At 54.9% G+C, this 16398-nt stretch overlaps 1 protein-coding gene across 8 annotated transcripts in view; it reads right to left on the minus strand.

Annotated features, from left to right (window-relative positions):
- Positions 1-226: 226 nt before the first annotated feature.
- ADAMTS16 (ADAM metallopeptidase with thrombospondin type 1 motif 16) overlaps positions 227-16398 on the minus strand; it is a 183002-nt gene continuing 166830 nt past the window's right edge. For all 8 annotated transcript variants that reach the window (XM_081523594.1, XM_081523586.1, XM_081523591.1 and 5 more), the window contains 5 exons: positions 14170-14371; positions 13796-13990; positions 11563-11787; positions 2411-2558; positions 227-1331 (listed from right to left, as the gene is read on the minus strand). In XM_081523594.1, the coding sequence (XP_081379720.1) occupies positions 1216-1331; positions 2411-2558; positions 11563-11787; positions 13796-13990; positions 14170-14371 (886 nt within the window). In that variant the 3' untranslated portion in view covers positions 227-1215. The remainder of the gene's footprint in view (positions 1332-2410; positions 2559-11562; positions 11788-13795; positions 13991-14169; positions 14372-16398) is intronic.

The following is a 16398-nucleotide window of genomic DNA, read 5'->3' on the forward strand; positions in this document are numbered from 1 at the left end:
GGTGGGCCCTGTGGCCCTGCCCCCTGGTACTGGCCACCACCATTCCCAGGTCACCAGCCGTCTTCCCTGCAGCCTCCTCACTCAGGGCACTGTCTCCTCAGACTGGTTCTAGCACTTTCTACCCGAGTCTGAGCTCCATTTCCCCCTCTGAGGCCAGGTTCCCGGTTCTGTGCCTGTCCTCTGCATTTCCGAGTAAGCCTCGCAAAGAATCACAGCTGTTCAGAAGCACGCTGCACAATATAAAATTTATTATAAAACTTCAGCAAATATAAATATCCAGGCGCCATCTGGAATGGAGACCACAGGCAGGAAAGGACTGAAATCCGGGGTTGGGGGGGGGGAGGTCGGAGGCCCCCCCTGCTGTGTAGCTTTTCACCTGGAAATCCTTGGCCTCCCTTCTGAATGGATGTTATGAAAACAACCAAAATTTAGGGGGGAAAAATCAAAAACCCTGCAGCACATAAAAGCAAAACCAAGTGGGCCAATCACGGCCCACAGTGGTTGATGTAAACCCCGCGGAGTGTCTAATTCGGGCCCAGCCTGTCATTCTGCCACTTGAAAGAGAAAAGCATTAAGAAATGCGTTTAAATAGGAACACTCACTTGTAAATAACTGAGAAAAGAGAAAAAAGGCAACGTATGAGAATTCTCTCCTCCTTCGAACGGGTCTGAAAGGGACAGAAGCACCATGGTGGGGATTTCCTTTCCCATTTCCAGAGGCCCGGCTCCCCATCAGGATGGAGACCAGCTCACCCGCCCGGGGCTCCCCGGGGTCCCTGTGCAGAGAAACCGCCGCTGGGGCAGGACACGGGTCTGGGGACACAGCCCGGAGGGGCTGACCCCGCCCCAGGAAGCGGTGGTCTCCAGGTAGCAGCTGGGCAGGTCCTCTTCCTCATTCCGCGCCAGCCTGCTTTGCCAGAGCTCCACGGTTCCAGGCGAGCACGTTGGGGAGCTCTGTCCTGCCGCTCAGGACGCCCTGCAGCCTGACTCCACGCCTCCTCCCCGCCGAGCGTGTGCCTGTGTGCCTGGGGATGAACACACACACACACGTGCATGCACACATGCACACGTGCACGCACACACAGGCACACACGCAGTCCGGTCCACGAGCTCCGCACGGGCTTTTCTTCTCCTGGCTTCCATCTTCCTGGGACGCCTGCCGATGGAGAGACCACACGGCCAGCTGGTGCTGGAGACGGGCCCCTGCGCCTGCGGCTCACAGGTTGGATGTGGAGCAGGCCTTGCAACACTGTTGGCCGTAGAAGCGGTGGCCGCACACCCTGTGCTGGGGCACCAGGGCGCACCAGTGGAAGCGGTCCCCGCAGGAGTCGCCTGAAAGCCAGCAGCCCCGCGTCAGTCGCCAGTGTGGCACCCCACCCCGGGTCGGGGGCCACCCACGGAAACCCCGCAAATCAAGGCAAGCCTGCTGTCACCCTGCAGCTGCTCTGCAGGGAGGGCAGCTCTGCGGGTCACACGGACCACGTGGGTCGTGCTGTTTTCACAAGATCTCTCTTCGCAGGTTCCTGCAAAGCTGGCATTTTCTGCTTTTCGTGCTAAACACCCCCATGGAACCACTCAGCCTCCCGAGACAACAGGTCTTCTGTGGATTGGACTCCGGTTGTCAGGTCCCTGATTGAAGCAGACCACTCACTCACCTCCAGCCCCATTTTCTCCTCCAGAAACCTCGACAGACAAACAGACAGACGGGGCATGGTGCTGCAAATCCCCAAGGCACTTTGAGTATGTGTGCACAGGGATTGCGTTTACTGCGCAGCCAAGGAGCAGCAAGAGGAGAAGGGGACGACAGAGGATGAGATGGTTGGGTGGCATCACCAACTCGATGGACATGAGTTTGAGTAAACTCTGGGTGTTGGTGATGGTCAGGGAGGCCTGGCGTGCTGCAGTTCATGGGGTCGCAAAGAGTCGGACATGACTGAGTGACTGAACTGAGCTGAAGGAAATCCCACAGGCAGAGGAGACTAGATACTACAGTCCATGGGGTCGCAAAAGAGTGGGACATGACTTGGCGACTGAGCATCAACAACGAAGGAATATGCTGGGGTCTCGTTTAACTTGGGGGCAAAAAGGCTGCTTTACTCAAAATGGCCTTCCCTGAACACAGACAGCAGCTCTGAAACACAAGAGGCAGTCGTGCTTGCTGAAAGCCAAAGGGACCTCACAGCCGCCTGTGTGGTTTCTGGGGAGGAAGGTGTGAGCAGGGAGTGGTCTGCTCCGTGGGCCCTTTCGTGGGGAAAACTGGCGGAGAGAACAGGCGTAGCGGACACCAGACCCTCTAACCCCCGGGGACCCCCAGTTGCTCAGCCCTCTTAGCAACCACTCCAGACACCTGACAGCCCCACCCGAATCGCCAAGGTCAAACCTCAGGGTGGTGGTGGGGCTCCGACACTCACCTTTCTTCTCTGCGATGGGGCAGAACTGGGTGTTGCAGGCCTGGGAGAAGGTGGGCTTCTGCAGCATGGAGCAGCCCGCGGCCGGCCGGCCCCCCGCCAGGCACTGCACGGACCGCGTCTGCACGCCGCCCCCGCAGCTGGCCGTGCACTGCGGGAGACACGAGCCGCCGTCACACTGGGCCACTTGGCCCTCGAGCCACCCCTTCCTACGGGCAGTCCCCCCCACCCAGGCTCCTCAAGGCAGTCTCTCTCTCTCTCGATCAGGGTGGGGGGCTGAACACAAGCTGCATATTTCTCAGGTATGGACACTGGGAAGATAGGCCCAGAAGTCTGAATATTCTTGAGTCATCAAGGGTTCGATAGACACACACACACAAAGCGGCACATGTCTAGGGATACAGGCTGCTGGTCCGTCACGAGACGCCGTCACAAGCCAGCCTTTCTGGTGCCCCTGTCTCGGAAAAGCTTGACAAGCCAGCGCCTCCCCCGCACAGAGGCGTGATGACACTCACCCCTCCAGACCCCAAGTTGCAGGGACTCTGGATGCTGGACGTGGCCGCCCCCTCCCAGGAACCCCGTGTCCCTACACTGGGGCCCTGCACTTCGAGGCTCAGAGCACAGTGGAGTCAGGGCGGGGAGAGGCACCTCCGTCAGAGCAGCCCTCACCAGCCAGCCGGGCACATACCCCAGAGACCATGGCTGTGGGTCCACCCGAGACCCACTGCCGGCAAGAAACCGGGAGAGACGTGAGCGATCGGAGACGGAGGGACCCAAACCTGCAACAGTGAATCTGCCCAGAAAGAAAGCGGCTCAGAGTCGAGACGGAATTCTGTCTAGCTCACAGCATTGCTCACACAAGGCTGTGTGTTCAAGAATGTTAAGTGGTAGAGGAGCCCCTGCAGAAAGATGGGGTCAGAAAACCATCTGGAGATCCTGGTGTGCGGTGGGTTAAGTTAAACAGTTGCGTTAACATGTGAGGATAAAGCTCTGCTGATTTGGAGACACACACACAAGCCAGGCTGCTGCCGAGACGTGTGGACAGGACAGACGCCGGCACCTCTCTGGGGCAGCAGCCCTGAGGCCGGTCTTCCACGGCCAAAACCGCCCATGGCCAGACGTGGAGGATCCACTGCAGAGAGAGCCCAGGGAGGTGGCTTTTAGACCCCTTGGGAGAGTGATGCACTGATGGGGTAAGTAGAACATCTTGGTCTACCCCTCGAAGGAGGAGAGAAGCTGGAAACAGAGTCCCCAAAGCTCATAAGCTGAAGGAATTGTTTCTTCTTTTTCCCTCTTTTGGGAAAGGACATCTGGACCACTGGAGAGAGAAAATCCAGGGCTTTTCACTGATGAGCATGTGGGTTTGGAAGCCACCATGTGAGGCTGGGAGAAGGCGATGGCACCGACTCCAGGACTCCTGCCTGGAAAATCCCATGGACGGAGGAGCCTGGTGGGGTCGCTAGCAGCCGGACACGACTGAGCGACTTCACTTTCACTTTTCCCTTTCATGCATTGGAGAAGGAACTGGCAACCCACTCCAGTGTTCTTGCCTGGAGAATCCCAGGGACGGGAGAGCCTGGCGGGCTGCTGTCTATGGGGTCGCACAGAGTCGGACACGACTGAAGTGACTTAGCAGCAGCAGCAGCAGCAGCATGTGAGGCTGAGCCCTTCTCTTCAAAGCCAACATCGGTGAACGCCGTCAAACCCTCAGTTTCAGTGTAGGCCACTGGCAGCCAGGAGGACAACAGCGCTGTGGGGGAACTCGTGACAGATACCGAGTCGTCAGGCCCGCCCAGGGTTGCGCCAGACGTTTTCTGCGGACTGCGGTCTCTGAACTTCTGGGCAGAACTGCGCTCCAAGCCTTGGCGGCCTCTGACTCGAGTCCCAGGCACTCCCTCAGCCCCTGTCCCAGCCTGGGAACTCACCCGGGGACGGGGACGTGATTCCTCGTTCTCATCCATAGCCTTGAACCTCTCTGCCTCTGAGTTGAATTTCTTTCATCAGGAGCAGCAGGGGCAGACTGCCACTCCCCCCCTTTTTTTCATGTTAAAATGTGAATTTTCATTGCAAAAACTGTTTTCTGTAAATATGGTTATATCAACCTCTGTGCCCACAACTTGGGTTCAGATATAAACAGATATGATATTCGCTGGTGTTACTTGTACCACAGAACAAAATCGGTTCAAGAATCAACTCTTGCTAAAGACATTATGTCCCAACAAGGTCCTACTGTGTAGTACAGGAAACTATATTGAATATCCTGTGGTGAACCATGCTTGCATGCTTAGTCACTCAGTTGTGTCTGATTCTTTGCGACCTCATGGACTGTAGCCCGCCAGGCTCCTCTGTCCATGGGATTCTCCAGGCAAGGATACTGGAGTGGGTTGCCATTCCCTTCTCCAGGGGATCTTCCTGACCCAGGGATGGAACCCAGGTCCCCTGCATTGTAGGTGGATTCTTTACTGTCTGAGCCACCAGGGAAGCCCCTGGTAAGCCATAATGGAAAAGAAAATAAAAAACGATATAGATTTATGCATGTAACCTAGTCACTCTGCTGTACAGCAGAGATTGGCATGACATTGTAAATCAGTTGATTTACTTCAATAAAAAAAATTAAAAATAAAGAAATCAAGAGATCCGACCAGCATTTTGCATCACTTGGCGCCAAGTGGCTTGATTCTTTCTGTCATTGGTTCTTTGATGCACAAACTGGGATCACTGTCCTCCCCTTCCTGGGCGCAGTTCCAGGCTCCAGACACTGAATGGTGAACACAAGCCCTCGCCTTCCCCGGGGCACTTTCCAAAGCCGCTCCTCCAAGCGTGGTTTCTGGTCCAGTGACCCCGGCAGTGGGTGGGAGCCCGTGGGCACCCCTGCATTCCTCAGGCCCCGGCTCGGCATCCACACGGAACCCACGGTTACACCCGCAGTGTGGAGTGGGCCCCTGCTGGCCACTGGCATCTCTCTGTCCACAGACTCACCCCGGCCACCCTACCCTGCTCACTTCTCATCTTTCAGGGTTTAAATGTCCCTGTTCGGCCTTGGAGAAAATGTGGACGCCCTCCCACGCTGTGGGCGGGTGGGTAATTCTGTGTCTGTCTGCTGAGGGGCGAGTGGGGACCCTCCAGCCCCCGGGGTGGGTGGTCGCAGAGCAGAGACCTCATCTCTGAAGAGGCGTGTGGGGCTGCTCCACACCACAGCTGCCTGGGCTCCAGCGCCTTCAGGCTCTGCCTTGGCCTCGGGCCCTTCACCCCTGCACGCTGCCTCCTGAGACAGGGCCTGGGGCTAGAGCTCCACGGAGGACCGTCCAACCTGGGAAGCAGATGTGGACAAGGGTGGAAGTGGGTTCCCAGAGGACAGCCCCCCGAGGTCCAGCAGTGAGGTCTGCTTGCCTTCTGGAAGGTGAAAGGGCCTTCTGGAGGGTGACTCAACCTGTCCTCACCTGGGCACCTCACATGCCCTGCTCTTCAAGGGGCCTGCAGGTTGACCCGTCCTGCCCTCTTCCAGGGAGTCTTGGGACAGACATCCGCTCAGAGGCTCTGCAGATGCAGAAATGCTGGGAGGCCTTTCCCTTCCGATGCCCTCTGTGCGCCCCGTCCTGCTGCGACCCCCGTGTTCATCGGAGGACCAGCCATCCCTGCGCTAGACAAACACTGACCAGAGGAACGGGGGAAATTGATAACTGCTCCAGCCATTATCCAAAAAGCCCCAAAGGCGCATTTTAAAATAACATTTGCCTCTCAGTCAGTTCAGTGCAGTCCCTCAGTCGTGTCCAACTCTTTGAGACCCCATGACTGCAGCATGCCAGGCCTCCCTGTCCGTTGCCAACTCCCGGAGTTTGCTCTAACTCATGTCCATGGCTCTAACTTCAAAGCCATCAACATTCACCGATGTTGGCTTTGAAGAGAAGGGCTCAGCCTCACGTGCTGCTGCTGCTGCTGCTGCTGCTGCTAAGTCGCTTCAGTCGTGTCCGACTCTGTGCGACCCCATAGACAGCAGCCCGCCAGGCTCTCCCGTCCCTGGGATTCTCCAGGCAAGAACACTGGAGTGGGTTGCCAGTTCCTTCTCCAATGCATGAAAGGGAAAAGTGAAAGTGAAGTCGCTCAGTCGTGTCCGGCTGCTAGCGACCCCACGGACTGCAGCCCACCAGGCTCCTCCGTCCAGGCATCCAACCATCTCATCCTCTGTCATCCTCTTCTGCTCCCACCTTCAATCTTTCCCAGCGTCAGGGTCTTTTCAAATGAGTCAGCTCTTCGCATCAGGTGGCCAAAGTATTGGAGTTTCAGCTTCAGCATCAGCCCTTCCAATAAATATTCAGGACTGACTTCCTTGAGGATGGACTGGTTGGATCTCCTTGCTGTCCAAGGGACTCTCAAAGAGTCTTCTCCAACACTATGGTTCAAAAGCATCAATTCTTTGGCATTCAGCCTTCTTTATGGTTCAACTCTCACATCCATACATGACTACTGGAAAAACCATAGCTTTGACTAGATGGACCTTTGTTGGCAAAGTAATGTCTCTGCTTCTTAATATGCTGTCTACGTTGGTCATAACTTTTCTTCCAAGGAGCAAGCGTGTTTTAATTTCATGGCTGCAGTCACCATCTGCAGTAATGTTGGAACCCCCCCCTCCAAATAAAGCCTATCACTATTTCCATTGCTTCCCCATCTATTTGCCATGAAGTGATGGGACCAGATGCCATGGGACCATATTTGCCTCTGGGTTTGTTTTAAATTAGAGCAATCACTTTCATTGATGTTATTGGTCTTCATGGAAAATGCTAGTGGAAGGTGATGGCTGAGAACTCTAACTGGTGATGCATGCTCTGTGAGGTCTTAGTCAAAGGTAAATGTCCACCCCTCACACTCAGAGGAACAGTCAAAACCAAGGGGCTTCCTCCAGGGCAAAGTTCCCCTCCCAAATGCAAACAACAAGACGTGAACAAATGCACGTCAAGTGCAGAGAGACGGAGGTCTCACGCCTTCATCTTCCTTCTGCAGAGTCTCCACGGCGGAGGGGGGAGTTTCTCTCCATATTTATCACCTTCTGTGGACCTTCATGGTGCAAACTCTCTTGGCAAGTCTGAGGTTTCAGCCACTGTAACTTCTTGCAGAGGCCAAATGTCTACTCAGTCCAGATAGGCTAGCACACAGAACCTTTGCTTTAAACATGCGTGTGTGTGTGCTAAGTTGCTTCAGTGTGTCCGACTCTTTGCGAGACTGTCAGGCTCCTCTATCCATGAGATTCTCCGGGCAAGAATAGTGGAGTGGGTTGCCATTTCCTTCTCCGGGGGATCTTCCCGACCCAGGGATCGAACCCATGTCTCTTAAATCTCCTGTACTGGCAGGAGAGTTCTTTACCAATAGCGCCACCTGGGAAGCTCTAAATACAGGTGGAGCTATGAATTTTTGTACAAATTTGATTGGTAACAGCAGACACCTTCCAGCTCAGGCGATCTCCTCCATCATTGTCGACAGGACAGTTCCTGTTTTCCTGTGCACCCTCAGAATATTAATCGTATGAGAGGGAGTTATTAGGTGGGCGACTGGATGCAGGATGCAGGCCAGCCACATTCAGCCAGAGGAAGCCCTCTCGAGCCTCCACGTATCCTGTGTTCCAGCGCCCACGTATGTGAGTCTGCCTGTGTGCACGTGTTTGGCACAACCCTGCAGTCACAGTGGCTGAGACGGAAAACCGGACTGATTGTCTGCAGTGCGGCCGCTTGCCCCTGGGGCCCACGGCTCTCCGGGTCCGCTCATGCCTGGGCCTGGTGAGGAGCCCCACGCTCCAGCCCTGAGCACACACGCAGTGTCTACTGTGGTGTCAGACACAGCCAGGCAGGGGCGCGCACTTACGTTTTCCAAGTCCAGGTGAGCGTGGGACCCACTGGATGTGAAGCCCCAGGGACCCAAGTGAGTGAAGTCAGTGCTGCTGAGTGAGGCCTCACTAAGCAGGGCCACTGAGGCCAACAGAAACACTCCTCATCAGATTAGAGACTCATCTGTCTTCCCGCAGTTACAGGAATACCCTGTCTGGGGACAGAGCCAATCCAGGCACAGGACGTGGCTTTCCTCCCCAAGATTTCCCACGGCCGGAGGGCGCAGGGCCTCAGGCCCAAGAGCTCACGGCAAATCCGGCCTTAGCGTCATTCCTCCCTGAAGTCATGGAACATAGCAGATGAACCACTCTGGATAAGATCTTCAAGTAGCTTGCGGTGAAAATGACTTATTAGACAGGCTGGATGTTTTAGGTTGGTGAAAACCACGCCAGAAGTATTTTTAGATTTTAGGTTTGGGTTTAAATTAAATAATGGCAAACTTTGTTTTTCTTTTTCTAAATTTGTCTGAGGTCTCCCAAGCGAGCAGAGTGGGGTAAACGCTGGGCAGATTCACTCTCAGGAGCTCCAGTCTCCCCTCCCCGTGGACAGAGGGACAACGGTCTTGGGGAACCACCAGGCCTTGTCTCTGAGCCGTGTTCTCAAGGGACAGAGAGAGCGAAGCACCTGCCCCAGGAACAACTCGACGCAGCCTCTTGGCTCGCCCATCCCTTCATCTTGCCGGAAAGCCTGTGCACTCAGAGGAAAATTAAAGGGAAAATTGTGTGGCTGGTGATACTTTAGACCTACTTAAAACAGGAAATGCTTGAAAAGGATATGGTCCAAATGTCCTGTGGTCCAGTATTTCAAATGAAACAATTTCTAATACCATCTGGGGAGGAGTTCGTGTATTTCTAAACGAAAAAGCGACATCAGATTTGAAGATGTGTGTGCTGTCACTTGTATTCGACTCTCTGCCACTCCACGGACCTCAGCCCGCCAGGCTCTTCTGTCCGTGGGATTCTCCAGGCAAGAATGCTGGAGTGGGCTGCCATGCCCTCTCTCCAGAGGCTCTTTCCCACCCAGGACCTGAACCCATGTCTCTTATGTCTCCTGCATTGGCAGGTGGGTTCTTTACCGCTAGCACCACCTGGGAAGTCCTGAATTTGAAGATAAGCGGAACCAAAGGCAAAGCAAGAACACAACTGGAGGGCAGTGTGCAGAGTGGGTGGCGAGCAAGAACAGCCTTTGGGGGTTTTAAAGACGCTGCTGCTCTCCATGGCCTGGCAACAGAGCGCACGACACCGATGACAGTGACAGCGACTCCCCCAGACAAGCGTGAAGTTTGTGCTGGAGGGGAAGGCTCTCCAAATAAGGACCAGGCGTGGCTGCCTGAGGCACTCATGGATTTGCTTTTCATCTGAAATCCCACATTCAGCAAAAACTCCCTGAATACACAGTATGGAGTATGTGCCTTGCTAGACGCTGGGGACTGTATACCTAAAACATGCATGCGTGTATGTATATATACACATATGTCAATATGGAGAATACACCGCAAGACAGCAGGACACTCGCCACAGAGCGACCGGTCTGGATGGCTGTTTGGTGACTGTATCCGCTTTCAAGCAGCTCACGTTAGTGGGGGCAGCCTTGACCTCTGACGAGGCTGCAGTAGGGACAGTGCACGATTCTGGGACAGGAGGCACGATTCTCCACTCTGGAGTCTGCTTTCTATCCTTGCTTCCTTTTCAGCACAGGGTGCCCAGGAAGCTCGAGGATGCGGGATGTGCTTCCTGGGAGGGCAGTCACTACCTGGGCAGGGAAGACTGCCATCTGCAGCTGCTTGGGTCATTCCTATGGCGCCAGGCACACAGCACGTCTTCTGGGAAGTGATTTGGAGAGAGACAAAGACCCCTGAAAGTTCCTTTGAAAGTGATGGGGAACAGACATCCGCCTGTGGTCCCCAGATCAGCCCCTGGAATCAACGAAGATCCCGCTTGCTGGCCCTGAGAGATCTTCTGAGTTGCGGGTGTCCTGGTGGTCTAGTGACCCGTGGATCCCATAAACTAAGTAGGACTTCACCTCGGAGGTCCTGGAGCCAGTGTTACCTGATATGGTTATGAGAGCTGGCCAAGGACGGAGGCGTTTTCTAAGGTGGGAGCATAGGAGTTCGTGGCCGTCCCCACTATCATGTTCATTTGCTTTCTGTTTTTTCTTGATGTGGACCATTTTTAAAGTCCCTACTGAATTAATTACAATATTGCTTCTGCTTTTATGTTTTGGTATTTTTTTGGCTGCAAGGGATGTGGAATCTTAGCTCCAGGGATTGAACCCACGCCTCCTGCACTGGAAGGCCAAGTCCTAACCCCTGGACCGCCAGGGGAGTCCCTTCGCTTGCTTCTTAAAATCTGACCATCCAGACCCAAGTGCCCACAAAGACACTGGGCTCTGAGCTGCTCTTGTGCTGCCCTCGCCCACAGACGGCATCGGGACAGGCAGAGAGGGCTGCTAGGAGCCCAAAGCCGGAAGCAGGGCCAGGAAGGAGGCTGGGTCAACAGCAGTAAGTGCAAAATTCTTCCCTTACAGCCTCCGGGAGTGCAGGAGGAGAGGGAGCCGGGGACACGGAGACCCCGGGACAGACCCTGCAGCCCCTCTCGGCCTGGGCTGGCCGAGCCGGGGGAGCAGGCGGGTCACAGCCATTCTGGGGGCTCAACCCTCATCCTCATTTGCTCGGCTTTGTGGTTGACCTCAAACATATTTACAATCACCTGTTTCTTCCAGATCACATATTTGTTCCTCATCCATACTCACCTCTGGGGAGTTCAGCCCGGCTTTTACCCAGACCATTACACCTTCTTACACTCCACAGGGTGAAGGCTTAGAACAACCATATCGTGCCTGTGTGCTCAGTCATGTCCAGCTCTTTGCGACCCCATGGACGGGAGCCTGCCAGGCTCCTCTGTCCATGGAACTCTCCAGGCAAGAATACTGGAGTGGGTATTGCCATTTCCTTCTCCAGGGGATCATCCCAATCCAGAGATCGAACCTACAAATCCTCCATCTCCTGCATTAGCAGGCTGGTTCTTTACCACTAGCACCACCTGGGAAGCCCTAGAACAATCACAAGTGCCCTAAAAGATGGAATAACCTTTGGAGATCACCCTCTGGAAGCCCCCCCGCAACCCTGAACCCCAGGAGCCCAACACCACATGGGCTTCAGAGGGAAGGGCCTGGAGCTGGCTCCGTGGGCCTGGGGGCTATACTCCGGCAGAAACCTTCCCGCCCAAGGCAGCCGGCAACACCGAGGAGGGGCTCCGCCCACCACCCCTTCATCCCTACCTGAGACCAGGGTGAGGCAAACCAGCCGGCCCGCGGGGGTCCTGCAGCAGCGAACACGGGGCGCTTGGGGCAGGGAAACGGGGCGCAGGCACGCTGCAGCTCCAGCTGGGGCTGCGGCAGGTGCAGGCACTTCTTGGAGGCCAGCTCGCGGTACTTTCCAGACACGTACTTCTCAGCACATTTTAAGAACCTTTTCTGGGTTCCTCTTTCACAGGTAACAGAGCACTGAAAAGAAGACAACCGAGGACGTGCGTGAAAGGCGTGTCTCAGTGCGTGGTGCCTGTCGCTCTGGCAAAATTGTTGAGTGGAGATGCCTCCTGATTACATCAGCCTGAACATTTATAGACGTGTGAACAGTCAGTCCATCCTAAAGGAGATCAACCCCGAATACTCATGGGAAGGACGGATGCTGAGGCTGAAGCTCCAATACTTTGGCCACCTGATTGATACTTTTGAACTGAGGTGTTGGAGAACACTCTCGAGAGTCCCTTGGACTGCAAGGAGGTCAAATCAGTCCATCCTAAAGATCAGTCCTGGGTGTTCATTGGAAGGACTGATGTTGAAGCTGAAACTCCAATACTTTGGTTGCCCGATGCGAAGAACTGACCCATTTGAAAAGACCCCGATACTGGGAAAGATTGAAGGCAAGAGGAGAAGGGGATGACAGAGGATGAGATAGCTGGATGGCATCACCAACTCAATGGACATGAGTTTGGGTAAACTCTGGGAATTGGTGATGGACAGGGAGGCCTGGTGTGCTGGGGCTCCCAAAGAGTCAGACACGACTTAGTGACTGAACAACAAATAGTCAGTGAAATTTACGGGACCTCGGCATTTTAAAATGGTGTTAACAGTATCTTCCAAAAAAAAAGATGAAGATCTTGAGGTCACAGCGGTCTAGCACTAGAGACAGGGCAATTAGAAACCATGAAGGGAGCGATTCTGGAGCTGTCACTTCACTGGGAAATGAAGATGCTGGGCTGTAAGTGATACCAGAATGCACTGGAATCTAATGCACAAGGACGTCAGGTAAACCCCAGAGCTCCTCCGAGTCACATACCCAACAGCAGCATGATGCTGGCCCCTAGCACAGGGGTAGGCGGGGGAGACCCAGGGCTTCCATCTTCCCCGGGAAGCTGAGTGCTGCCCTAGACAGAGCACAGCAGACTCATTTATTCCGACCAGACGTGCTCTGAGCCTGAGCTGTCGCTGCAGCCGCACCCTCTCGTATGGACAGCGGGGCCCTGGGCCGACCTGTGGCCCGCGAGGCTGCAGCCACGTGACATATGGGGATGACGCAGAAGGCCAGGCACAGGCTGTACCATGAGGCTGGCTCAGAGGTCACAGGGCAGGTCCTGGGGGCTGGCATCGCTGCCTCGGGCTGGCATGTCTGCAGGTCCCATCCATGGAGGAGGCTGGGTGCCCGGGGTCCTGGCCTCACACTCAGGCTCAGGCCTGGCTTTTGGGTGTGCTTGGCATGTCCTGCTGCCAGAATGGAGCTGGAGGGCTCCTCTCGGGGGCTTGTTGGGGCCAAGCCTGAGAGAAGCTCTGGGGTGTGATGAGTGTATGTGTGCACACGCCCGAATGTGTCAGATATTCAGGACAAGGGATTTCCACCTGGACACCTTCCAGATACCGTGTGTGTTAGTCGCTCAGTCTGACCCTTGGCGATCCCATGGACTGTAACCCACCACACTCCCCTGTCCATGGGAGTCTCCAGGCAAGAATACCGCCGTGGGCAGCCATTCCCTTCTCCAGGGCATCTTCCCGACACAGGAATCAAACCAGGTCTCCTGCACTGCAGGTGGGTTCTTTACCACTGCGCTACCTGGGAAGCCCTTACTAGGCAGACCAAACTGCTTCCTTCCTAAGGACTCAGCCTCTGGAGGTACGCATAGAATCAAATGTCCCCTAATGACTGCGTGATTCAGTCATATAGACACTGATGCCCCTGGTCCCAGGTGAGAGAGGACCTACCTGGGAAGGTGCACCCAGGGACCACTGCATCTACTCAGGGCAGTGCACCTACCTGAGACTAGGTGCACCTACCTTGAGCATCTACCTGGGACCTGGCATGCCCACCTGGGAAGGTGCGCCCACCTGGGACCTGGCACACCCACCTGGGAAGGTGCGCCCACCTGGGACCTGGCACACCCACCTGGGAAGGTGCGCCCACCTGGGACCTGGCACACCCACCTGGGAAGGTGCGCCCCCCTGGAACCACTGCACCTACCTGGGACCAGGCAGACACGAGCCACTGCAGCTTCTTATGCTTGTGGCAGCGCCTGATCAGACAGGCCTCGTGAGTCCTGGGCTTGGGCTCCGCGGTGCAGACGGCGTCCGGCAGCAGTTGCGCCCTGGCCGAGGGGTTGGTGCTCTTACAGGCCACGGACCTCTTCCGCCAGCCCTTCCCGCAGGTTCGTGAGCACTGCGGGCGGGAAGAGCGAGTGTGGGCTCCCTCGAGGGAGGGATGGGACCGAGCTGGGGCTCCAGCCCTGAGCCCCAAGGCCGGGGGAGACTCCAGCTGTCCCCAACACCCTGCACTGCACAGGAGGGACCCCGTTCCCCACTCCACCCCATGCTAGCCCCCCTCCCCTCCCAACTTACCTCCGCCCAGGGCCCGATGCTCCACGCAGGGGGGCAGCTCTGAGGCCGGCAGGTCTGTCGGCTGGAGGGAACGGGCTGTGGACACAGGCTGGCCGGGACCCGCTCCGATTTGTAGTGTGCGCGCCGCATGCACTGGACCACCCGGCTCTGCGTGCCCCCTCCGCACGAGCGGCTGCAGGCGCTCCAGTTCCCCACGGACCAGCTGGGGGGACAGGGACCCCACGGTGAGGGGCGGGGCTGGGGGCGGGGCATCAACCGGCATAACTTCCCACCTACTGTCTCCACGTGCACAGTCCTTTTCAGTCCCACGTGTGGTCTCCCAGGCCCCCTGCCCCTTCTAACTTCCTGATTAGTGTTCCTGCCGGTCAGGCCTCCTGTCCCCTGGCTGTCATGTTCTCTTGTACTTGAAAATAACTCCCCTCAACGCAGTGCGTCTGTCTGCCCCCCCCCACTCCCAACCTTTTCCTAAAAGGAAAATTTCAAACATATACGAAAATAAAGGCCCTCGTGTCCCCGTCCACCCAGTCACAAAGATTATCAGTTTATCTTCCCGATCCCTGTAGCATTTTGAAGCAAATTCTATACATACTAATATTTCAATACACACCTCTAAAAGATAAGGAGTCTTAGGTTTTTCAGCCTAATTATAATGCCATTATGACATTTGAAAATTTTAACAATAATCCCTTAACATCATTAAATATTCAATGTTCCATTCCCAATTATGTTGGCCCTGTCAAAATTTAATCTGCCTGCTGGAGTTAGAATCCAAATAAAGCTCCTGCTTTGAATTGGTTGATGTGTCTTTTTTTTCAGTCTATAGCTTCTCTGAGGAGAAGGTAATGGCACCCCACTCCAGTACTCTTGCCTGGAAAATCCCATGGATGGAGGAGCCTGGTAGGCTACAGTCCATGGGGTCGCTAAGAGTCGGACACGACTGAGCGATTTCACTTTCACTTTTCCCTTTCATGCACTGGAGAAGGAAATGGCAACCCACTCCAGTGTTCTTGCCTGGAGAATCCCAGGGACGGCGGAGCCTGGTGAGCTGCTGTCTATGGGGTTGCACAGAGTCGGACACGACTGAAGCGACTTAGCAGCAGCAGCAGCAGCTTCTCTGAAATTTCGTTTAGTTTTCTCTTTGTTACAGAATGGCAGAAAGATGGCTCACCTTACTACATCTCTACAGCTTTCTTTCTCTTTTTTTGCTGATTACAGGACTTTGCAAGCTACATCTCTGTAGTATCACTTAGAAGGCTCTCTGTCCTCTGCCCTTCTTGCAATTAAGCCATTGGATCTAAAGACTTTGTCATATTTGGGGGCTTTTGTTTTGTGTCCACAGACACCCTGAAATAGTACCAAACCTAGGGGGGCCGAGCCCCCCCAAATTGCTGAACAAAACCACCAGCATGCGTCCTCAAGTTCTCAAAGGGGTCTGTGACCCAAATCATGGTCGAGCCTGTCTTTGGGCTTTTGTGAAAGTTGTAAGGATGAAGGAGGCGATGGAGGGAGGAGAGGGGAATGAATGACACTTGCTGGACTGGGAGGAGGGAGCGACCCCACGCCAGGGCTTGAGAGCCCTGCAGTGGCCCTTGGTGCACTCGGGCTGAGCCGTACTGTGAAATGGGATAGCTCCTGCCGTATCAGTAAACAAGGGTGCCACAGCTACCCGTGATTCTGGTCCTCCAACGTGAATTTCCGAGCTGGGCTGACAAGCAGCCCCACTCCTACACAAGGAACTTAAGGATGTCGCAGTTATCAGCAGTTACAGCCCTCTGGCATGAGCCAGAAGGCCCTAAGGGAATTCAAGAGAGAGAAAAATGTCTCCTTAAACATGCAGGATGCTGGCCCCAGATAGCTGAGACGCGTATGATGGGAATGACTTCAATGATCCCAGACTCTTGCATCTTCCCATGCATAGAAGAACACTAAATTCCTTAACTTGGTATCTGATTTTCCTTACTTAATGATCTTTGATGTTCAGACTGCCTGCCCTCCTTGCTGAAAACTGGTGAATAGCCTGACTCCCCCTCCCGCCCCCTTGGAGCAGTTTTCTCAGGGTCACTGAGATGCCATCTCCCGAGCTTGGAATCCTTAACATTCCCGCTAAATAACTCTGTCCTTTCAGGCTGCGACTGTATTTTTTTAGTTGACAGAACCATGATATGTTTATTTAGCTTTGTTTGTAGAAGCTTTGAGCTATTTTACGCCAAAGTATTTCTCACGAACAGA

The sequence above is a fragment of the Giraffa tippelskirchi genome, chromosome 8 (genome assembly GCF_054371585.1).
Source record: "Giraffa tippelskirchi isolate mGirTip1 chromosome 8, T2T-mGirTip1v1.2.pri, whole genome shotgun sequence".
Lineage (NCBI taxonomy): Eukaryota > Metazoa > Chordata > Mammalia > Artiodactyla > Giraffidae > Giraffa > Giraffa tippelskirchi.